This window comes from Vulpes lagopus, chromosome 8 (assembly GCF_018345385.1).
Source record: "Vulpes lagopus strain Blue_001 chromosome 8, ASM1834538v1, whole genome shotgun sequence".
Taxonomy (NCBI): domain Eukaryota; kingdom Metazoa; phylum Chordata; class Mammalia; order Carnivora; family Canidae; genus Vulpes; species Vulpes lagopus.
The window spans coordinates 4,619,545-4,644,291 of NC_054831.1; the positions used below are offsets into that span (position 1 = coordinate 4,619,545).

General features: G+C 50.4%; 1 protein-coding gene across 10 annotated transcripts in view; it reads right to left on the minus strand.

Moving 5' to 3' along the window:
• The window catches only part of AGAP1 (ArfGAP with GTPase domain, ankyrin repeat and PH domain 1), a 530,214-nt gene that overhangs the window by 203,055 nt on the left and 302,412 nt on the right, over nt 1-24,747 (minus strand). For all 10 annotated transcript variants that reach the window (XM_041766497.1, XM_041766496.1, XM_041766499.1 and 7 more), the window contains one exon: nt 1,556-1,660. In XM_041766497.1, the coding sequence (XP_041622431.1) occupies nt 1,556-1,660 (105 nt within the window). The remainder of the gene's footprint in view (nt 1-1,555; nt 1,661-24,747) is intronic.

Here is a 24,747-nt window from a genome sequence, read left to right on the forward strand (position 1 = left end):
AGGATGCCTAATGAAACACCTGCCTCCTAACATGGTTCTGAAGGCTAAAGCCACTGCTGCAGGACACGCAGAAGAAGGGAAATTCACCCCAGGAAGCAAATTAGACAGTAAGCATACCACTTGTTACCTGTAATTCTAGAAAACGATAAATACACTAGGACACTGATGAGTTACCTAAGACATTAAAAAAAAAAAATCAAAGAATTTATTTGCCAAACGTTCATTCTGGAGACATTATTAAACCGATTAGGGCACATCCACACTAATGTCCCATGACTGGGACGTAACCGTTGGCAATGGTGGCACACAGGCCTATCTGCTGGCACGGGGAAGGCGCGTGCGATCTGTCAGTGTCCAGAGAAGGGGGCGCGGACGGCGCACAGGGTGGCCACGTGGTCCTGGAGGATAAAGCACTGACGCACAGTGAGCGGCCCAGAGCGCACACCCCGAAACAGTAGCCGTCGTGTTCCCCGGCGGGAGGGGGGAATTGTGGGAACGACTTCCTTCAATCTCCTTATGTGTGACTTCTTACCCATAACTAACTGTGTCATTTTTCAAGTATTTAAACATTTTTAAATTCAAAGCTTACCATTTCGATACAATCCGATGAGCAGCTAACACTAGATATCCCCCTTTTTGTTAAGATTTATTTATTCGAGAGAGAAAGAGAGCGAGAGAGCAAGCACGCACACCACAAGCACGGTGGAAGGGCAGAGGGGGAGGGGGAAGCAGGCTCCCCGCTGAGCAGGGAGCCCAGTGCGGGGCTCGATCCCAGGACCCTGAGACCCCGACCTGAGCCGAAGGCAGACGCTTCACTAACTGAGCCACCTGGGCGCCCCAACGTTATATATTCTAAACTACACATTTATCTACATCGAGACCAATAAATATGCAAGATTCGTGGGATGTGCTGTTAGAGAGCTGTGATTAATACTCCAGCTAAAGATTTTTATCAAGGCTTCCTAAGAGATCTCACGGATGGGTAGGATGTCCGCATTTCCCCCCAAAATAAAACTAATTCTGCTTTTTTAATTCTGTCTTCCGTACGCCACCGATACATCGCATTTTATTAACACGTGTAGAAACGCTTCTCTTACCTTACAAACGGGCGTGTGTGTTTATCTGACAATAGAAACTGAGTCACGAACTGCGTTAAACTTAACTGTTGTGCTCAGCTGCTCAGAGCGGAGTCCTGGGCTCCGATCTAATTGTGCCCTTTGTTCTGGATTTTCAGATACGTGCTCGCTTTTCTTCTCTTTTGCTTATCTGCTCTTGTCTTTCTACTTTCACTGGAAAACTTTACCTCATCCGTCCCCTTTTTTGGGACTCCTTGCAGAGTCAGAACCAGAGATGGGCTGTCAGGGAGGGGCAGGGAGAGACACACGGTCTGACGAGGGCGAGGGGCGTGCTCTTTATCTCGTGGCGGAGCAGGAAACCCTCGACTCCTTCGACTTCAACCAGAGACCGAGGCCGGAGGACCCCCACCCCCGCCACACACGCAGCGTGGGAGCTGAGCTGCGGGCCTGCCACCCGCACGCCAAGGGTCCACACTCACATGTAAACTTGGGTGGTAGGTCAGCACGCCGTTGTCGCACAGGGTCACGTACTTCTTTTTCCACTCCTTGTTCAGCGATTTGCCGCTTCGCTTCAGCAGCATGCCCTAGGAGCAAAAAGGAGGCACATATTCATCCATAAATATAAACGACAAAGTCTCGTGTTTTCTTAAAAAGGAGGCACACAGGTAATCTGAGGTATTTTAAGCATTCATTTTCTCCTGTCATTGTTAAAACGGAAATCACTTATGTTTAGTTTGGTAATTTGGCTTTTCTCCTCTATTTTATGCATGACACATATGTTCGACCAATTTCCGTGTGTGTGTGTGTGTGTGTGTGTGTGTGTGTAGATCTTCACCGTGTGATGCTACCGAGTGTCAGAAGATGTGCCATCGGTTCCACAAATACGACACCAGCCACCATGATGCACCAGGCACCTTCTCTGAGTGAAGACGCCAGGGCTAAGCGTGCAATGTTTTAAGAAAGGAAACCTAGGGCAACCCCGGTGGCGCAGTGGTTTAGCGCCGCCTGCAGCCCCGGGGTGTGATCCTGGAGACCCGGGATCGAGTCCCACGTCGGGCTCCCTGCATGGAGCCTGCTTCTCTCTCTGCCTGTGTCTCTGCCTCTCTTTCGCTCTCTCTGAATAAATAAATAAATAAATCTTTAAAAAAAAAAAAAAAAGAAAGGAAACCTAAATGTCCTTTTCTAAAAATAGCATAGTAACTGAATTCCAAAACTTCTGATATTTACAAATAACAGCGTTTTAATTTACAACTCTTCACTCTGGATTTTTAATTGATTAAGAATGAAATTCCACTTGTAAATGTAGCAACCGCATTCAAAAGATAAATCGTATATAATGTGATCCATCTTTAACAAAGCCATCTTAGGGCTTTTTTTTTTTTTTTTAAGATTTTATGTATTTATTCACGAGAGATATAGGCAGAGGGAGAAGTAGGTGCCTTGCAGGGAACCTGATTTGGGATTCGATCTCAGGACCCCGGGGTCATGACCTGAGCCGAAGGCAGATGCTCAACCACTGAGCCACCCAGGTGCCCCTATCTTAAGGCTTCTTGATACTCGTTCGGAATTTGAAGCCAGTGCACTGAAGTATGTTTGGCCCAGGCCTCCTCTGACGACGGATGGAGCATGCTCCTGCTTGAACTACCTGGGCCCAGCCAACCTCCCACATCATCTGCAGGCTCTTCTGGAGTGAAACCTCATGCCTGGCACTGAGCTGAGCCTTGGCTTGGGGCCTTCCTTCCCGGGTGGGGCTTTGCGCCCTCCCACGTCAGACTATCTCAACTTGTGCTTCCAGCTCTGGATTCTTCAGCTCCTGACCTCACAGAACAAGGGAAACCAAAGAGTCTCCCACTTGCTCTCCTTCTCACTGTCCTCTTAGGAGCCCCTAGGATGGTGGCTATGACTCAGAAGGCACAGGAATGATGCTAATTAATTCACCTGGACCGAGGCCCAAGCAAAGTTCGAGTGTGAGAAGGAATCTAACAGAAGCAGAGGTGCCCATGAGACTCCTCGGGAGCATTCAACCAACTTCCTCCGACCCCCTAATTCTGCTGTCCCCTCAACAAACCACAACACGAGGTAAAACCAAGGGAACGCTTTTATGTGATAATTAGGTTCAAGTCCCAAATATTGTGACAATACTACTCTTTATACCAATTTTCACAAATGTAATGGAAGCCGAGCCAGCTGGGAAGTCTGACTGCCACTGAAACATTGTTTCTGGGGGGAAAAGATTTCTCAGGTTGAAGACACTCACAAGGGACCCTTTGGAAGATCATCCCTCCGCACGTTCTTATTATTTAAAGAAAACACAGCGTAACTCAACATACCCTGATTTCTTAGAATCCGAGAAAAACCAGTCTAAAGCAGACATAGCACTGAGACCAACATGAGAGGCAGGTGCAGGGGACCAGGCCGGTTACAGACCCAGGTGAGTCCAGTTCCCCTGCACAGTAAGGACTCGGGAGAGGGCCAGGCACCCTTGGGGATGTGACAGTAGATAAACGATCCCTTAAAATCATCCAATTTCCCTCTCTGGCAGATTTCTAAGATTTTTAAACTTAGCCTAACAAAACTTCACAGACGTCCTCCTGTGGGCTCGCATTTTTCCAGCATCTGTTTCAGATGGAATTCCAACAATACCAGGGGCTGGGGGTCACCTCGGTGTCACCGGTAGCTGAGAGCTGCTCCAGGCTTCAGAAAGCTTCGTCCATCTGCACTCAGACAAAAACGCAGGCTGAACCCCCACTTGGCCTCGGGGCTCCACGCAGACGGACCCACGCAGCTCCTGGCTAGATCGTGGGCACTTTCACGAGCAAATCCTATATGCACAATTATCCTCTCCCCAGTGGGGGCCATGGGGACTTACTCCTACGGGGATAAAGGGAAACTGTCTAACCAGGAAGCAAGGAGGAGATGGCGTTAAATTAGGCTGACTTGGTGCTGGGGAAACTGAGTGTCTTGGTGAAAGAAAATAAAACATCCTGAGAATCTTTAAAAGATTCTATGGTCCACCTTGCAGGATAATCTCCGATTATGATTCAAACGCTGCAGAAGCCAGCAGAGCTGAAGGACACCCCGGTGTCCCAGGAGCTATGCCTTTGCCCTCTGGCGGGGGCCCCAGCTGGGTTCATTACCCGACCCCCCAAGATTTCTGTGCCGATGGAGCTGCTCGGGTGCCCGGCTCCCTGCACCCGCCTCTCTGTGGCTGATTGAAAGAGCCCATCCTGGGAGGCGGGAAGAGATGCGTGCTCTCCGCTGAGCAGCCGAGGCAGCCGCAAGGTGAAGTTTTATAATCAGAGGCTCAATCAGATGACAAATGACAAGACTCAGCAAACAGCTCCTGTGGATTCAAACGTGTTCTCTCATAGTTTCTTTCTTTTCCTTTCTTTGAGGAAGCGAAGGCCAAACACTGATTTTTTTTTCAGAGTATTTGTACCAAGTGAGAATCGGGGAATCTCAGAGTCTAACAAGACCCTGGAAGGTACACCACTCAGTCCTGAATCTGTTAGACTAGTATTTTTTCATGGAATGTGCCCAAAGTCACCCAGGCCTTCCTGGGCCGCCGTGTGCCAGGGAGCCTGCGGGTGCGGACAGCGGGAGCTGCAGGAGCCGTGGTCTGCTGCCGGAGGGGTGAGGATGAGCCTGGTTCATGGTTCTGGAGCCACGTGGAGAGACGAGGCCCCCTCCGACGTGCCCTCGCTAGGAGGAACGGAGAAGGGCCACCATGAAGCCGCAGGGAGACATCCCATCTGGTGGCTCTGTCTCGGGAGTTCCTTCTTAGTCCCAGACTCTTCCAGGAGCTAAAGGTTCCAGGTGCTGTGCTGCCGTGCCCACCCCCCGACCCCCCAGGATCACAGCATCCCCCAACACGCCCAAGAAAGAGCGAATGCACTGTGGCCCCGTGGGACAGACTCGTATCACTGCAGCGGGGCCACTACCGTCCTGGCAGCCCCCTCGCACTTCATCACCCACGCTCCTGCCATCGCGAACTCACATATCGTCTACTTAAGCACCAAGAAAATGGGAAATCTAAAAACATTTCATTTTCAACTTTTAGAGGACACGAAGCCATGGTCCCACAGCCAGAAGATGACAGAGGCTGGAAGGCTCTGTGCCAGAGACATGCGGGCGGGCAGTTCCCATCAGCGAGAGCAAATGGCCCTTATGATTCTAAGTCTCTTTGACTCTGCGTTACCCAGGGCAAAACGGCGGGAGGACGTCAGGATGCATACTCGGCCCATCTTTCAGATGCCACTTCTGAACACGCGCAAACAACCTCTTGCTTGAGAGCGCTTCTCGCTGACCAGCTACCGCAGCAGAGACGTCATTACAGTTCGTGTCTTATTTCGCTCGTATGTGGCTTATGCATCTGTTTCTAAAATTCGCTGTTTCAAAACAGTATCGGGCCCCCTGCTCTAAGAGCCTTACCGGTACTAAGCCACTGAGCGCTCACAACCTGACGTAAGCGGTTACCGTGATCATCCCCATTTGACAGATGAGCCACCGAGGCTCGGTTTACCTAACCTCCCCCGCACAGCCAGCAGGCAGCTGGTCTGCAAGGACGGCTCCGCGGCACCACGCCGCCAGGTAGTCACGCCCCCCGTGGAAACCGTCCCACGCCGACTCGGGATGCCGGGGGCTTGCTTCAACCAACAGAAGCAGCGGAAGGGATGCTATCTACGCCGGGTTTACATGTTAAGAAATGTTGGCAGCTTCTAAGCTTTGGGAAGGTCTGAGGGAGAAGCCATGCTGTGCTCTGTGGTCTAGAGTCACTGAATTATGAGAAATAATGACTGTTTTTCTGAAATCACTAAGTTTTGGGGTAGATTCTCAGGCAGTGGTAGACGAGGAACACAGAATTAGAGCCCTATGCTGCCGTAATAAAATCCTCAAACATGGGCTGCTGGCTTGGCACCGGGGCAGCTGGCTGAGGCTGCAGGAACCCAACAGCTGTGGACGGAGGTGAGGACGACAGAGGGGGGGAAATGCCACCTGAGTATGGACAACGGGGACCCCAGCCATGCACAGGGCAGAGCCACCAGCAGACCTGCTGTCTGCAGAAACGGCTGGCCTCAGGAGCCCAGGACCTGGCGAAGGAGATTTCTGAGCAGAATGCTCATGTTGCTACTGCTTCTAACGAACTGGGATGGGGGGGTTGGGGTGGGGGTGGGGGTCAAGGGTGTTCCGTTTTTCAGCAGAATTGGAGAAAATATCCCAGCATGAGAAAAATCGTTTCTCACTCCCAGCTTCTCCTGCCAGGAGAAAACTCAGGCTAAGACTTGGTCTGAGAACAAAGATCTAATCCGGGGGACGCCAGGAGATGTGATCTCAGGATGAAGACCCAGCAAGGTTGCGGCATCGGACCCTCGTCTTGAGAACTCAAAGATTTAAGGCAGGGCCTCACAGACCCTTCCAATTAGACAGCATGTGTGGACCAGAGACGAGGACCTGTGGGCTGGCTTTTGTCTAATGGAATAAATTACAATTTGATACAAAGGACACCCACAAGGGTTTTAAAGGAATTGTACCTTTACAATTGTACCTTACAATTGTTGGACTAAAAGGCACAGAGCACATCTAGAATGAAAAGGGGCCTCTGACCCTCACACGAAGACCAGCAGGAAGCAGGCTGAGAAAGCCACACAGCTGCAAAACCAGGCCATTTCTTGGGGAAAAGGAAGGTCGCTGAGACAGCAGAGCCCCAGGCCCTGGAGGACACCCCCCAGGAGAGCACATGAGCTCTGTGTCCAGAGCAGGGTGACTAGCCACATGTGCCTGGCTGGGTTCAGAGCTGCTATGGACCAGGAACTGTTCCATACTGTTCCCATCTCTCTCCTCTTTGGCTGAAGGGCACCTGCTGCAGTGCGCCCACCCGGGGTCAGCACCGGGCATGTGTGTGCACGTGCACCTGCATGCTGTCAGGGAACCCTGGCTCTGGGGTCCCCTGGTCTTCAGATGTCAAGGGTCATGTCCAAGGAGCCACATCTGTGTGTGCACCTGATGCAGATGACAATCCCTAACTTCAAGCCTGAGATGGGCGCCACCACGGGATGAGGTTTTGAGAATCCAGGGGCAGGGTGAGGGGTGCTTTGTAGGTGCAAGGGTAGATGGAAGTAGCTAGTCTCCAAAGACTATCCTCAAAAAGATCTGCTCCTGTGGGGTTCCTAGCCCTTCTGACTCAATTTAACCCACAGAACATGGTGGAGATGATGCTAGGTCTGCTCTGGCTGAAGCCTTAAGAAAGTCTGATAGCTCCTGTTCTTACGCCCTTGGGGGCCCTGAGTGGCCTCATCCTGCTGGGGACACAATGAAAAGGGAGACCCCAAGGCTACGTGGAGGACAGCCCAGGTGCCAGCTACAGGACTGCCAGAGATGTGAGTGAAGAAATGATCCTGGCTGCTCCAGCTCTAGCAGGCATCTCTGGGGCGAGGATGTCCCCGTTATGCCTGGCCCCGATTTCCTGACCTGCACAATCATGAGAAATAATAAAATGGTTATGGCTTTAAACCATGACGATTTGGGTCAATTACCAGCAACAGGTGACCAGCGCAGCGGGAAGAGCCAGGAATAACGGTCTATACCTGCAACCCCAACGCCAGGCCGCCTCCCTGTGAATCATTTTGCCCTCCAGACCGATTTTAAAGCTTTGATATCTTTTACTTGTTTGCATAGTAAGAAACGGAAGGGCTCTGTGACCTCTCAAATGTTCCTCTTATCTTACTTGGAAATGGCACATGTTGATCTAATTGCTACCTCCTAGTTAATTTACTGGTGCATCAAGAAAGACAGGGATTTTAATGATCGACAACCAGAATACCAGGATCTCAGGCAGACGCGTTCTGCTTTTTTTTTGCTCAAGGAACTTTTCCTGTGGTGGAGCAAAGGGTAGGATTGTCTTTTGGCTGCAATCTCTTTATCAGTCATGTGTATTCCCTGCCTAGTCCCAAGAGGTCACTGAAAGCCAAAAGCAATGTTAAGTGTACAAGCTTTAAATAACTTACAAAGTTAATGTAATGAATGTAAGTGCGATCTGAAATCCATCACTCAGTGCTTGCTGCAGCCCCAAGCTGTGATAAAACACCACTCATAAATTTATATTAAAACTCTGCTCGATAGCAATTATTTACCAACAAAGATTTACTGACTGCATGAGAGACTTGGGGTCTTAACCAGGCAAATCAGTCTTTGTTTTGAGTGCGAGGGACCAAGGGACGCGGGTGTCCGTGAGCACAGAGCTTGTCAGGACACACGGGAACATTTAATGGCCAAGGTCCTATGGAACGAGGTGGTGGGGGTGGGGGGGTCAGCGCCATGTGAAGCTGCAGGCTGGTCCTTGTGAAGATCAGACCACGCTTTCTCCCGAGGTGGCATTTCTCATCGGCCTGGACAGCGGCTGGAGGCCGTGCGCCCGTGACTGCACATAAACGGGAGCACATGGCTGGTCTCGCAGTGACACAAACTGAATTATCCTGCTGCGCCAGAGGGGGTGCCAACAGCTCCCTAATTAGTGAATTTAAAAACACAAGTTTGCCCGTGGTCTAAACAAATCCACACAAGTCCAGAAAGCTTTGCTGTTTCTGTACTTAAGAAAAAAAAAAAGTGATATCTGAGTCCTTTTTGCTTCCTGGAATAAACACCTGTTACGGTCCTCAGGGCTTCATGATTCACATCCGTAATAGTTTTGAAAGTTCTCGGGATCCCTGGGTGGCGCAGCGGTTTGGTGCCTGCCTTTGGCCCAGGGCACGATCCTGGAGACCCAGGATCGAATCCCACGTCAGGCTTCCGGTTCATGGAGCCTGCTTCTCCCTCTGCCTGTGTCTCTGCCTCTCTCTCTCTCTCTCTCTCTGTGTGACTATCATAAATAAAAATAAATAAATAAATATCTTTAAAAAAAAAAGTTCTCATCATAGCCGTTAAAAGGTTTGTATGTATTTCTAAAATGCTGCGGAGAGATGCTGGCATCTTTAACAGAGATCCAAAGAGTATGCACTCTAATCAGTCTTCACATTTATGTTTATTATTTTTATTCTAATCAAGGTTTTTCCTGTAACATGGATTAAACTTGTGGTTTACTTGAAATAACTGACTTAGAAAATAAAACATAACCAAACCACTTAGAGGGGCACCTGGCTGCCTCAGTCGGTAGACTATGCAACTCTTGATCCTGGGGTCGTGAGTTCGAGCCCACATTGGGTGTGGAGCTCCCTGACAAAAACAAAAACACTCCCCCCCCCCCAATAAACCAAAAACCATCCCCCGTCCACCACCCAGAAAAGCATGTTTGGGTGGGTGGAGGGTGGACAGACTTTTACCATTAGAAATTGGGGAACACAAAGGGGTGGTACCAGGAGCAGGGACGTTCTTCTCGCACGTCACGCGCTCCCTGCTGTCCCTCTGAATATCCTGCTCTTCCAGAAGGGGAACTTACTGCCCTGCCCACCCCTTATGCTAAGCTGTCCCTTGCAAATAACACACTTTCCAAGAGCACACCTGGACTCGGATGCGTGGGCGGTCACTCACTGCACACCTGTAGTGAGGGTCAAGTCCACACAGGCTCGCCCCCACGGCCCCCATCACTGACACTCGGCCCTAACGTGGATGGTCACACGCCCTGAGTCACGATGTGTGATCCTGAGCACTTGGTTCGCTGCTGTTAAGCACGGTCTCCCAGTCCAGGGCACCTGGCTAGGAACTGTTGGTGCTGGGAATCCCACAGGACCGGGGCCGCCACAGGCTGGCCCGTGGGCCAAGTCTAACCTTCCGCCTCTTGGTGTGAATGTGGTCTAACGGCAACACGGCTACTCTTGCTCGTAAATGCTTCTGCTAGCTGAGCTCAGTAGTTGCAGGAAAGCCCAAAGCACTTGCTATCTGGCCCTTTACAGAAAATGGGTGTGGAGCCCAGCTCCAGGACACGAAACTGGCCAGCAGCCATACATTTTATTCCAAAGTGCAAATTCTGTTGCAATCCAAAGGATGCCCCCCTTGCATCCTCCCTTTCCTGCCATCCTGGTGGACACCCCTCTTGCCTTCAGCCCTGAGCTGCGGGGTCATGGGCTCTGGGCTTTGAGAACCTCTAAGCATCATCCAGACCTTCAGATACTGGCTGTCATGAGCTGAATTATGTCCTCCTCAGATTCCTATGTGGAAATCCTAACCCCCTGTGCTTCCAAATACGACTGCATGTGGGGGCAGGTCTTTAAAGACGAAGAAGGGATGAATGGGGCCGTGAGACGGGCCCTGATCCAACCTGGCTGAGTGTGCTTATGAGAAGAGGGGATGAAAATAGAGACCAGGCCCCAGGAAAAGAATGAGAAGGGTCTACCTACATGTGTGCCAAGGAGACAGGCCTCAGGAGGAAACCACCCTGACCTGGATGCAAGTCTCCAGGACTGGGAGGAGATACACGTGTTGTCTGAGGCACCCGGTCCAAGGCACCTTGTCGTGGCAGCCCCAGCAGATGAACGGGGTGGCGTGTGAGCGTGTGACGGGGCTGTAGGCTGCTGTAGCACAAGGAGGCCCTCCTGCCCGTCAGCACATCCACACAGCAGACGGGACACTGCTGGCTCTGCAGCTGTCATGTCCCCACTCATGGGACCTTTGCATCCCAGTCCCAACTGGATGTCCTTCCCTGAGTGTCTATCAGGCACCTCGAACCTCCAGTCCCCAACTGGATACATGGGTCATCTCCCTCCGTGGCCGGGAATTCTGTGGGTGCCTGGGCTCCCAGATTCCCTTATCGGTGCCCGGTGCGTGGTTGGTTGGTCGGTCCCGATAATAATCACCCTAATTTACAGCCGTTCCTTGTTCTAAAACGTCTCCAAAAAAATCTGAAGCGTCGTCAAAAGCCAAGAACCAAAAATTAAAAAACGGGGAAGGAGTAACATCCTGCCACTCAATTAAAATGCCATCAAGTCGAGTCTGGACGCGGGAACCCCACATTACAGGGTCTAAGAGGGAAAAAAAAAGAAAAGTGCGACAAAAATGACAAGACCACAGACCCACCACAGGTCAAACCAGCTTGTCGTCCAAGGTGCAGAAAATGCTCTTAAGTGAAAGCAGTAAATCAATGACCTAATCATTCACCGTGTGCAAGAAAATCATCCCAATTAGCTCGCTTCCCCAGATCCTCCTCAGACGCAAAACTTGCGGCAAAGCCACAAACGTGAGGCCTGGCTGCGGGCCTTGGCACGAGGAGACGGACCAATTGGGCCAGCACACGTGAGGCCGCAATTACAGGCCACCTTAACTTTCTTCCCAGTTTAAAGGGTTTCCATAGAAACAACGGAGCCCCCCCCCCCCGGCCCCCACTGAATTTTTTTTTTTTTTAAGTAATATTTGTCTCCCTCTCCCTCCTCCAGAGGACCTATTATACCACAAATGGAGGCTTTTCTCCCAGCTTGTTCGGAGCCGGGAGGGCGTGGGGGAGGGGGCCGAGGAGCCGGTTCTGGATCTTTAACCAGCTCCCTGGTGACCCCCTCCCCTCGCTGGTTAGTAATATTTCTGTTATTCCGCCGGGCTGTAGGGTACAAAGGGTTACACTTTAATTGAGCTGTCAGCATCTCCGACAATCCTAGAAAGCCCCGATTATGCACGGCAGGGTTAGTGCCACACTTGTTATTGTCGATGCCCTATTTGCGAAACCCAAACCTGCGCCCCACACAGGTCAGCTCACCCGCGCGACCTTGCTGTCATTAGCCGCGTCTATTCCTACCTCACTGCTGAGAAAATCACACGGCGCGGGCTTCAAAGCGCCGGCCGGGACTGGATTCGACCAGGAGCTAATCACCCACAAATCCAGCTCAAATGGCAATAATTGGCTAAACCGGTCCCCTCTCCAGAGCTCAGCAGTAATTTGGGATAATAAAGAAAGGAATTATTCAGCTAACTGCCCCGAAATGTATGCTTTGTGACCGACACACTTCACATTTTAATAATGATGGACACAGGACCCGATGTAACACCGCGTCGCGCCGAGTAACGACCCCACGAACAATGACGGCGGAGGGAGAAAAGTTGGTTGGGTTTCTCCCCCTTTCGGGCACCGCGGCGGCCGCGACGAAGGCCGGGACGGGCGGGAACTGAGCGCCACCGAGGCCCGGGTCCGTTCTGCACACGCGTGGGAAAATACCCCACCGAGGCCGCTCCGCGTCGGGCCACTTCCCGCCACCGCGCCGCCCGACACCTCCCGCGGCCCAAGACAAGCAGAGGACGCCGAGGAGAGACATGTTTTTCCACCAGGACTGACAGATCCCTTCTTGATTTTTCCAGTTAATATTATCTCTTGATCACCTCGTTTTTCTTGCCTTTCATCCTGCCCCTTTCTGTCACTAGGTTTGCAGCAGCAGCAGGGGTGACAATATCTGCAATCCACAGCTGCGCGGGGCGGGGGGTGGGGGGCCCTGCGGGTGGGCCCCTCCTTGGTGGTGGCCTCCCCCCGCCTCGGCTGCCCTGGGGGCCGGGATGCCACTGGCTGCAAAGGGCTCCTCGTGGCCAGCCGGGAGGGCCCTCCTTCAGCTGAACGAAATGAACCTGAGCTCAACCACCCGTCCAGGGAGCCCGCGCCCCGGGGGGGCCCCGGGGTCACAGTGAGGCCAGGGAGGGAGGGGACCCCATTCCTGCCGTGCCGGGCACCCGCACAGTGACACAGGGACAGGGCACAGAGGAACTCCTAGGACAGCAACAGGAAGAAACCTGCGGCTGCTTCTTTGTTTACGTAAAGCATCCAGAGCCCCACATCACCACAGACACCTGCACGGGCCCTGGCACCTGTTCCTTAAAGTACATCCGAGCACCAGGCTTATGTGCAGAAGTGGGGTCGAGGATGAGTTCAAAGCTCACATGTCAGGTAAACTATGGAGAGGATTTCAGGTCTACATAAGCTATTCAGAAATCTTCTGCATGGGCGACCCATCTTTTCTCCACCTCCCTCTCCCTCCCCGGCCGACACCTGTAAATCCGTTCTCCTGGGAATGCACCTGTTCTCACTCCAAGTTTCTCTCCCGTGTTTCTGCCCCTTTCTCACCTGCTTGACGCTTAAGGGCTGCTATACATGGAGCTTGCTTCTCTACGAGTTACACTCTTGCCCTAGAAAATCTCACCCCACTGTGGACAGCACTACCTGGTGTCCCACAGGTAGAGCAATCTCCACCTGCTGACACCTGAGCTCCCCGCCCCGGCCCCCCACGACCGGGCTTCACCAGTGCTCCCCTAGGAGCCTGATACCCCCTGAGCCCACGGCACCCACGTCACGCTACCTCCTCCCAGCCGGCTGCCGTGCCCCCTCGCTCTGGACATGCTCCATTCCGAGGGCCCCCATGAGCCCCATGTGACAACTGGATTCCACCCTGGTCGGTTCTGAGGTGTACCCCTGTACGTGGAAATATCACACCTGCTCCTGAAAGCTTAGTACGAGAACTTTTTACGTTGATGATATGTTGAAACGAATAGATTTTAGACATAGCTGCTAAAACAACAAATTAGAATTAATTTCACATTTTTTCCCCTCTTTCTACTGTGGACCAGTGGTTCACATCCTACTTCTATTTCTTCCCTGCCTGGCTCCTTAGCTTCTGCTTCACTGGCTGAACAATGGCAGAGACCGTTCTTACCTTGCCCATTTCTGTTTCCTGTAACCTGGCAAATAACAAATGATCAGAAAAATGCCTGGTGAATGAATAAACAAAATGGCTGAATGATTATACCGTCACCGTGAACGACAAAACCTTCCGTGGAGAGCAAGTAACTACACGCCAAGAAGACCAGTGAGGAATAAAACCCAGATCTGAATCCATGTCACGTGGAGGGCTCCAGGCCTACGATTGTAGCCGCATGCATATGCCTCGTGCTATGCGGAAAAATTGCTCTGGAATAGTCTGCTCATGCAGAGATCTTGGCAGAGACTAAATCAACACAGTCTTATTGCACATATTCTAAATGTAAACCGCTACTCTGGATATGGGGGGGGGGCATATACAGAGAACCACAACCCAGGACCTGGCCCTCGGGATTCATCGATTTCAGAAATGAAGATGTGGGCAGAGGAAGGCAGTGCGAGCCTAGAATGGGAGGGAATGATGACTCACTCTCTTCCTGGTTAGGACAAGAGAAAGGTGGGTGTAAACACCCACGTTTTGATCTTAGGCGAGTACCTAACAGGACTGGCATCCGCTTGGCAAATGGGCTCCCACTTCCCTACCGTGAACTGACAGCAGACAGCACCCTCCACGACGAGCCTCAGAAGCTTTCTCAACACAGCACTCCAGGTAGCCTCTACTCTAAATTAGCGCGGCACGGAAGAGGAGTCCCACAGGCTATGTCCTGACCTGCAGAAACATCCATGGGCATAAGAGCAGCTCAAAATACTTCTGCTGCTGCTGTCCCAGTGGTGGCTATGATGACGACCACCACCATGACCATTCTGCAGTTTATTGGATATTGAGTAACATCATAAAGTGATTGGAAAAAAAAAATTTTTTTTTTTTAAATGCGATTGTGCTTCTGGAAAAACAAAGCAAATCTAGTCAGCGTCCTGTCCTGGGGCTCTGTGTGTGTGGAGCAGTCACTGAACACCCAGGGCAGCAGGGTCCCTGGTGGTGTACATAGACTACATTGTTCGTTTTCTCTCTCTTTTTTTTTTAAAGATTTTCTTTTTTTGAGAGAGAGTGTGTGCCAGTGATGGGGAGGGGCAGAGGGAGAGGGGAGAGAGGGAGAATGAGAGAGAATCTCATGTAGGCTCTACACTCAGCCTCACCTGGGGCTCAATCCTATGACCCCGAGATCACGACCTGAGCCAAAGTCAAGAGTTGGATGATTAACTGAGCCAGCCAGGTGTCTGGTTCCTTCTTTCCTTTCTTTTCCTTCTTTCTCTCTCTCTCTCTCTCTTTTTTAAGATTTACTTATTTCAGAGAGAGAGTGAGCTGAGCTGAGGAGGGAGGGGGAGAATCTTAGGCAGTCTCCCCACTGAGAGCAGAGCCCAGTGGGGGGCTCGGTCCCAGGACCCTGAGATCACAACCTGAGCCAAATTAAGAGTCAGACACTTAACTGACTGAGCCACTCAAGCGCCCTGAATGCTGCTTTTCTACCAAACATCCTCCACGAGTGTCTTCTCAGCTCCAACTGAGAGACTCTGAGAAAGACAGGAGTGTCGCTGCCACCAACAAGGAACACATTTCCAAATTATGGAGTAAAATCAAATCGTGCCCGTGACAGCTTACTAATATAAAAAGTCTGGATAAAATTTCCCAGCAATGGTCAAAATGCACCTGGGGAAACGACCACATAGAACAGACTAGACCTTATTTCACCCCGAAGTCCTCTAATGCCAAAACTGAAAATATAAAAGAAGACTAAGTAGTGTTCAAGAAATCTGATTCATCCCATTAAAAAAAAAAAAAAAAAAAAAAACAACCACAAAACAAAACCTGCTCTACTGGGCCCACTATAGAAGTTGATTGTTAATCAGGACAATTTAATGATGAAACACTGCAAACATTGTGTCAGCAAGTTAAAAATGGCCTTGTTGTTTCAATATAAGAATCACTTAGTATATACTATATATAAAGTGTTGTATTTCATGCCCCATTTACTGTAACATATTAGTGGGCTCAGTCATCAAGTAACAACTGTTTCCTTGCGGGGTTCAGATATTGGGGAGGGGGTCTGCAGCCGGAGAATAGCCCTTGGAGTTGCAGACGGCTGTACGCACGTACGGAGACCTGGTACTGTTCCTTTCGTAGGCCCATCAACATCAAACGGTCGCACACCTACATTTTTAGCGAATACTAGCTTTAGTGAATACTTGTTTTTTTAAATGCAACTAATTGAAACACCATCTGACATGTTGCTCTTTGTTTAACTTTTAAGTTTATTCAAAAAGAAGACTGGCTAGCAGAGCCTCCCTGCAATTACCTGAATGATTCACTTCACTATTAAAACGTTGGAAATATTTACTAGAAAAAACAGATCGTAACTACCACCTCTCTGCAAAGCAGAAACGCGTCCAGTCTTTACTTATAAGCTGTCTGGAGTCTCAGTCACTTCGTACGTTAAAAAAGAAAACCCCAAATTGAGAATCAGACAGACGGGATAGTTCACCTGTTGGGACCCTCGTTTACGTAACACTCCTCTAGATACTGTTAATATTCACCTGTGATGGGAGGGGAGAGGGTGCAAGGAGACAGTGGTGACTGGACACCAATGTAATCAGAAAATGCTAACTCATATAGTCCTCCTTGAGGTAGTGGCGGGGGAAAAAGCAATTGCAACCCATGGTTTCAAGTCAGTTAAAACGCGGTTACGGGAGTGCAGCTTGCAAGCTCTACGGAGGAAGGACTTCCAGCAGAGCTCAGAACTACGGCTTCCTTTCTGCCTCCGGTGCCAGGATGCTCACAGTTGTTGTTCTGAGTGTAGGTTTTCTGGCGTAAATGTGTTTTCCGTCGTTGCCTGGCACTTCACTCTCTATTGTTTTAATGAGTGCCTGGGTTTCATTCGGTGTAAGGTACATGCTGGAAGGAGGAGGAGGAGGAGGAGGAGGAGGAGAAAAACAATGCAGAAGCAGGGTTAGCCCTCAGCTTAGCATGACTCAGAGCATGAGAAAGCAACGAGGACGCTGGCTCGCGAGGGGAAGTTGACCTGTGTGGTTGGTGATCCCAGCCCGGTGGCTTCCCGAGAGCCGTCCACAGCAGCCACACGACCTCTGCTCGGTGGTGGTGGACGGCGTCGGTGCGCAGGCAAGACCCGAGCTGTCCTAGAACCTGAGCTGTTTGTGACTTCTTGCTGCCCAAAGAGGCGACGCTCCGGGGCGGAGGCATTTCAGGCTTTTGAACTGCTTGCAGTGCTGTGAAGGGCAGGCAACAGCTTTTCAGACAATAGTTGAGAACTTGTTCAGCAAAGCTTGGGTTTTTTTCCTTCAAAGGTTGAAATTTGTTCTACAGATAAAAGTAATGCCTTTGGGGAAAATAACTGTAAGGCATTTGTGACAAATGCAAGTCTCTCCAAGCGTCAACCTACTATTGTGTCAAGGTACAGTCAGCTATGGAAATATAGTTGGGACATGGGAGGCCAGAACTTAAAAAAAAAAAAGAGAAAAAAATACTGCTCAGAAAAAAAAAATCAGAAACTAGAATGGGCTGTTCCTATCTGAAAGCTTGGGAGACCCCAAGAAGTTTGTATTTAGAGGTACTGTGCTTCTATTTTAAAAGAGGAGGGAACCAAAAAAGAGGGGTTTATCGATTTTAGGACGTAGGCTCTAATAGGACAGGTAACAGCCGTTCTTCCCCAGGAACACAGAACGGTTGGTTCTCTGGCCTTGGCCAATAATTCCTTCCATTTAACTTCTTTTAAAACTTCTCATGGGTGGACAGGGAGTTAATAAAAGAAACAATATGTATAAGAAAATGCAAGGTGCCCAGAGTACGGCTAATGGAATTTGATGCTGGCTTTAATTTTAATGAAGAAAGTTGCCAGTAGCAACAAAACTGTCAGCCGCCGCCGAGCACCATTAATAAAGATGGAGACGACATTAGTGCCCGGCATCAGTACAAAAGGTTCCCCTCGCTTCATGCTGTGCTAAATTGGCTGCCCAATTTTTCTTAAGTGTCCATTCTATTTAGAAGACAATTTATTAATTTTTGCCATTCATTGTCAGTTGACAGGCCATCATTTTGTAGCCCGAATTTTAGATGAAAACTAATTGAAAAGACTGGCAGTATTTATGAGGGGTATTATTTGTCAATTACGGCGGCAAATACTCCTTGCTACCACCAACTTTGATGCCCCTGTTCTCTGGGTGTGAGGCCTGTTACTGCTGGCATTAAAATATGAGTAAGTCTCTCCCGGCTCATCAGCTCATCAATTTCATAGGCATGGAAGGAAACCACCTTTCGTGTTATATGGACCTTTCATGGTAGATGGATACGTTATAACACTTGACAAAGGGGAAGTACACATCACGTAATGAGCACATATAATTGTGAACACAAAATATAATTCATTGTGAAATCATTCCTATTCATTACTTCGTATCAACCTCTGGGGTAGCAGTCTCAAGAATTCCTTGAAAGGCCTGCTTTCTAAATTTTGCATAGTTTTTAAAATACTCTCCTCCTCAATTATTCTATCTTAAATAAATTCAAGTAGATGGATATATTCCGAGTGTCAATTTGCCAACTTGAAGGCTCAAAGTCTTCTGAAAAAGAAACAATAAGCCTTATCTGTTACAAGGGAAAAACACTTTTTGTTGGTAAAAAGCCCTCTAGATCTTTGCAGCTATCAAGTTAGATCAATGTTTCTCCAAAAATGTGATGTTCATACTCTATGGCAGTATCTTCATTTTTCAACTGCTACCAAAACGCTGGACAATGTGCATCAGAGCCAGTCAACAGTTACATGCTTATCAGCCGAAGGAGAAGTAAATGAATTATCATCTTTTCTGCCCTACTAAGTTTCCTCTCTGTAGTCACGTTGACAACGGTATTTATTAGAGACGGCTATTGAGCCCGAGTTATATCCAGTTTGAATTTATACTAAGTTAAAGGTCTCCGCCATTAAGAGACGCTTCCCCCTCCAAAATGGCAAAACTAAAATAAATGCCTGTACAGCCGTGGTGCCTCGTCAGTGAAAATTCCCTGAGATCACCCAGGCAGCAGTGCCGACCGGAGCTACACTCACCTAATGCATTCAAACGGTCTAACAAAAAACATGCACACTAGCACAGATCAAAAGGCGTATTTCAGGAGGAACTTCAGCAGACTTCTGGGTTCTTCAGTGCTTTTAACTGGAAAACCTGTCTTTATACTCAATTGATTCCCAAATGACTTCTGTGCTGAATTCCTGGAGATCAGTTACAGACATACATAGAAAACGCTTGTCTATTCGTCTTTCCATATCACTGACTGACCTTGTAGAACTGAGAGCCAGTTGGCAAACCGACGAGATGCTCGTCCGCGTCCTTCAGGTGTGGTGCACGCGCGGAGAAACAAAAGGTCTGTATGTGATGTGTACACACTCAAGTTCTTGTGTGACAAAAATTTTGTCTTTGTCTACTCTTGTTTGTTTTATTTTTTTAATTTTTTTTAAGATTTTATTTATTTATGAGAGAGAGAGAGAGAGAGAGAGAGAGAGAGAGAGAGAGAGGTGCAGAGACGCAGGCAGAGGGAGAAGCAGGCTTCATGCAGGGAGCGCGACGTGGGACCCGATCCCTGGGCTGAAGGCAGGTGCTAAACCGCTGAGCCACCTGGCCTTCACTATTGTTTCTGTTTTAAAAGAAACGTCTGCAAGGAGGGTGCATGCTTCTCAATGGATGTGCTCCGGGCAATCTAGGAGGGTGGGGGACAGGAGGAGGAAGGACCCTGTGTCTTGAGGTCTCCTTGTGATAGTCGGGGAGGCTCCAAAGAGCAGCATCCTGGGAATGTACTGCCTCTCCAAGGAGCTACTGGCTGCTGAGAATCTGGGGAGGGGGGGGGGGCTTCCAACAAGGGCACACCAGCAGGAATGCCTGGCTCCCACATAAATCTGGGCCCATGAAATAAGGTACAACTGAGCTTGTGTGCCTCTGCTTACCTACAGCCATCGATCTCCTCAGCCCTGCTCTCACACTGATGACGCCCAACCAGACCGCAGAAACCAAGTGGCTTCTCAGACGCCAGAGCTCATGGCTTGAGCCGACCCTTAGCAAATGGTCTTCAGGGTTCAGCCTCAAGCAGGCAGCACTACCTGATGTTTTGGAATTTTTTTTCTAAAGATTTTATTTATTTGACAGAGAGAGCACAAGCAGGTGGAGTGGCAGAGGGAGAAGCAGACTCCCCACTGAGCACGAAGCCAGATGTGGGGCTCGATCCCAGGACCCCAAGATCATGACCTGAGCCCAAGGCAGATGCTTAAGGAGTCAAACCCCCAGGTACACCAGATGTTTTGAAGTTTTAATGGTTAACTATGGGCCAGGGACATTTTTTTTGGTGTCTGTGCTGCACCCTACCCGGAAATCACACGGCTTGTAGGCATCTAATGTTGTGTGGGCAGTTAACCTTTTCCCACCTTGGCCTGCGCACTGTGGCCCAACACGAGGCCTTACATCAAGGTCATCGCCTTGCCATTACACATTTTATCCCCAAAGTCACAAGAACTGGTTCAGCATTAGACTGCAAGGTGGTCCACGTGGCGCTGCTCACAACTAGAAAGAACCATTTCCAGGACTTCTGTTTGGGTCTACTGCTGGCTTGGATGTGGAAAGGGTACAGAACCACAAGTGCCTGCGTTTCACACACGGAGCACAAGAATATGCCCAAACCCAAAAATATCAGAGCCAAGAGGTGCCTCCTGCTGCCATTATTTGGGGTCACCCTTGTACTTCAGTGAGCCAATAAACTCCTTCCTCGCAGACACCAGGTAAGCTGGATTCTTTGAGACACGCAACTCAGATAATTCTGGGTGAGCCAATAGGGGATCCAAACAAACCTAAGAGAGCAACAGCCTCAGGAATGCTAAATTCAGATGAAAATTTTAAATGTCTTTGGTACTTCTGAGACAAGATGGACTTTCTGAAAATGCAGTAGCCTCTAACCACTGAGAGAACCCCAAAGAGTAAAGAACCCCATGTCTCTACAGCATCATGGTCAAAGAAGTATCCTTGCTACCCAGATGTCTGGTCATCCATTTACAAAACCATGTCTCCAGTTCAACTGGACATCCTTGGACCTGAAGTGAGAGAGGTGGCTCAGCTCTCCTGGTGGTCCCAGTGTTACGGAGGCAAGGGGATGAGGTAGTAGCTTCGTACTCAGAGTATAGAAACCCAGGGGCGCCTGGATGGCTCAGTTGGTTAAGCATCTGCTGTCAGCCTGGGTCATGATCTCAGGGTCCTGTGATCCATCCAGCCCCCACTGGGCTCCCTGCTCAGCAGGGAGTCTGCTTCTCTCTCTGTCTCTGCCCCTCCCCGCTGCTCGGCTCTCTCAAATAAATAAAATCCTTTAAAAAACCCAAAAAAACAAAACAAAAAAACCCCACAACAATATAGAAAGCTCAGGGCGATGAATCTAAAGGAACTGAAGACTGACTGAGACTCTACATCTAAACCTGGAATCACTATTTTTAATTTAGTATAACTCAAGTTAAAGGCTTTGAAAATCTAAGCTAAGCTTAGAATTAGGTTCAAAAAGTGATAGTTTTGTAACTGATTTAATAACTATGTCTGAAAAATACTGATGCTATTTAAATAAAAAACAAAGAGAACTTAGAATTTCAGGTGATGTCTACTTTTGAATCAAACGTATTAATGATTGAATTTGAAATGCCTGCCACACTACCATTAATTCCTTGATACACCCAAGCCACCACGTTGCAGGTAGACCTTTCGCCAGCTGTCCCAGAGCTGGCCAGACCTCCCTGCTCCCCTCCTTGATACCGCCCCAGCACGAGCGTCAGGCAACGTCAACTTTCCACGCGGCCGGCCTGAGAACATCACAAAGGACTACCTTCATCTTTTCTTCCTTTAAATCTTTTCTGTTTTTCCTTCACACAGTTGGAAAGGGCCCATTAGTCACCCTAGTTTACAATAAGGAAGGTTGAGATTTTGGAAGTGATGACCATGGAAAGCAAGACAGACAGGCAGGAGCTCCTCTGAGCCACCCGATCCCGCCAAGCATGTCCCACGGGGAGAGCTGACCACCGTGGCTGGGACCACAGAAGTGACCTCAACTCCCAGGAAGGCTTCACAGGATATTGGCTCCAAAAAGGAGGATGTCTAAAGAATTGTTTCTTGTTATTTGCTCCATTGAAGTGTAGGTGAGAAAGAAAAGAGGGGAAAGGTAGAAAAATAAAGTGAAGGGGAAATCAGCCATTTCTGAGATCCTACCATGAGACACCTATCACACCACCGGGTCAACGAAAGATGCCGGTGAAGTTGAGATGAGGGATGTTACTTCCCGAAGTCTTGGTTGGTATGTGGAAGTGTCAGGACTGGGAGCCAGGCTAGTGGGTTCAAACCCCTTGTTCCCGCCAGTCTTAGGCCCTGCCGCATCTCAATCAGCTGGTGGAGGAGCCTGTCACCTTGCATCAGCTACAGCAGATGACAGCAGACTAGCCAGCTGACAGGTGAAATCCACAGGGTGGCCCAGCTGACCCTGCTGAGAACAGGCCTCAGGTACCACAAGGGGATGAGAGTGGGGCAGGATGTGCAAGAGCTCTCTGCTGTGCACCGTGTGGTCTGGATGGGGCCATGATGCACGATTCAGAGGCAGGTGGAGGAGGACCATGGACGGGCTCCATACACGGTGCTCTCCGTCTGGACTGGAATGAGGAACTGGGTCTACACTGTCCCAGCTGGGACAGGAGCTGACAGGGCTTGATCACTGATCACACTGGGTGTGTTGGAGGGGACCCCGACAACTCTGGTCGACAGGGCAGCTCCACTGTCTCTAGCTGAGTAATTCGGATTCCACATCTTGCTGTCAGTCATTCCAGGAGGCTACGCATCTAATTCCTTTTGCTGCTCCCACAGAATGCCCAGAACGGGCAGATATACCATATCTGCTTCACTTAAAAACCGGAGTCACGAGGTGTGGCTCATGGCAGCGCCCAGCACTGCTATGCTGGACACCGATGGAGAAGAGTGTGCGTGTGCCGGGAAATGTTTGCTAACAGCGATCTTTCTCAGACGCATCCTGAAGACAGTGGGTACCTCTAACCAAACCCAACAGGAACCGCCTACTGTCCTCCACTTAACCGTGCATCCGTCTGTGGGTTTCTCGTCTTTTCTCCCCCACAAAAGTGAACTCGTTTGTTCTACAAATTTCAGCACTTGTAAACGCACTTATCATACTTTACTCCCTAAATGAGGTTGAATAATATATTCAGTCTGATTAAATTTTCATTAACATTCAAAATCATTACTCAGTCATATTGTCTGGTAAAACATTCTGGCTTCTCAGTCCCCAAATAATTGCCACCGGGTCTCGAGAAGCGATGCCTGCTTTGGGCTCACAGGGAAAGCCAAGGCCGGGGCCTGGACTGTCTAAATCGGACGGCAAGTGTGCATGGGCAGAAGGGTCACGTCCTCTGACCTGCCGCATCCCTGGCGCATCGGGGGGCTTACCTGCACCCGCCTGGGGACTAATCAAAAGGAACAACTCAAATCACAAGGAAAGTGGCACCGTAAGCCGAGTTTCTCCAACTCCGTGTAAGAGGGTCGCAGCCCTGTTGTGTGAAAAATTCTTCACTTCACGTGTCCAGACACAAGATTTCTAACCTTCAAACAGAGAAGGCAGAGAGGTGCCCTTCCCCGCGCGGTCTGTGAGACGCAGCGAGGACGGATCCCCTTGCACCGTCTCTGATGCTCCTGCCTTACGTGTTTACCGCGGCTCTTACCCCAAACGCGCAAAGCTCCGATAAATGGGATTTTAAAGAAAAAGGAAAAAAAAAAAAGCCCCACGGGCTCCTCAGAGAAAGGGCAACTGCTCATTGATCCCCTTCCTTTGTGGCGTGAATTGCCGGGCTATAGAAATTAAGGGGTCTTTGTAAGTGGCCCAACTTTCCGGAGAGCCCTCCGTTCTGTGGCTCTGCCTCCTCTAACCTCTTTGTTGGGAGGTGTCAAAGGTCTCCCCGAGCTGCGGCCCGGCCGGCGCGCCGCGCAGCCTGCGAGCTATCGGCCGATCTGGAGTCCACCTCCGAGCGACTCCCGCCGCTAATTCATCACGGCCCGGACAGCTGGGCTGATTGCGGCCCCGCCAGCACAATGCGGCCGCCGGCCACCCGCGGCCCTGGCCGGGGGAGGGCCGGCGGCTCGGGCCCGCGCGGCCGAGATAAGTGCTGGCTGTCAGCGCAAGGACAAAGAAGGACAGGCCCTGGGGAGAGAATGGAGATAAAAAAAAAAAATCCTCACAACTGCTTGATCTGATGAGGGTTATGGCTAATTAATTATAAACTCAATTACCTAACCCTTACTTCAGCAGTCTCTACTCATTAAGAGATAAAACTTGACTGACGGCTAACTTTCTCCCTCGCACACGGACGCACCCGGCAGGCCTGCGCCCCTGCGCCCCCACGAGCACCCCGCTCCCCACCTGCACCCCTGGAGGCGCCCATGCCTGCGGAGGTGGGTGGCTGGTGCGATGTGCGGCGATGGGGGTCCCCTTTCCCAGAAGGGCCCCATAGTCTGTGTGCCAGGGGGACCCCCTCTCTCCACCCTGCACCCACCTGCGGACACGGATAGGCAGCTGGCACCATGTTCCAGGGCTGCGCGTCCCCTCTCCCTGTTGGGCCCCACTGCACATGTGCCAGGGGCCCCCTGCGCCCTCGCGAGCACACAGATTCCCACCTGCACCCCCAGAGGCACCCACACCTGCGGACGAGGGTGGGCGGCTGGCGCAGATGTGGTGGCCCCTTTCCCAGCCAGGACCCACTGCGCATGTGCCATGGAGCCCTTCGGCTCCTGCTCTGCACCTCGAGGCACCCATGCCTGCAGACGCGGGTAGGCGGTCGGCACCATGTGGGGGCAGGGGTCCCCTTTCCCAAGCGGGCCGCACGGTGTGTATACCAGGGGGGCTCCCCTCTGCACCCCTGCAAGTACCCCACTCCCCACCTGCACCCTGAGAGGCACCCAAACCTGCAGATGTGGGTAGGCGCTGGTGCCATGTGGGGGGATCCCCTTTCCCAGCAGGGCCCACGGCACGTGTGCCAG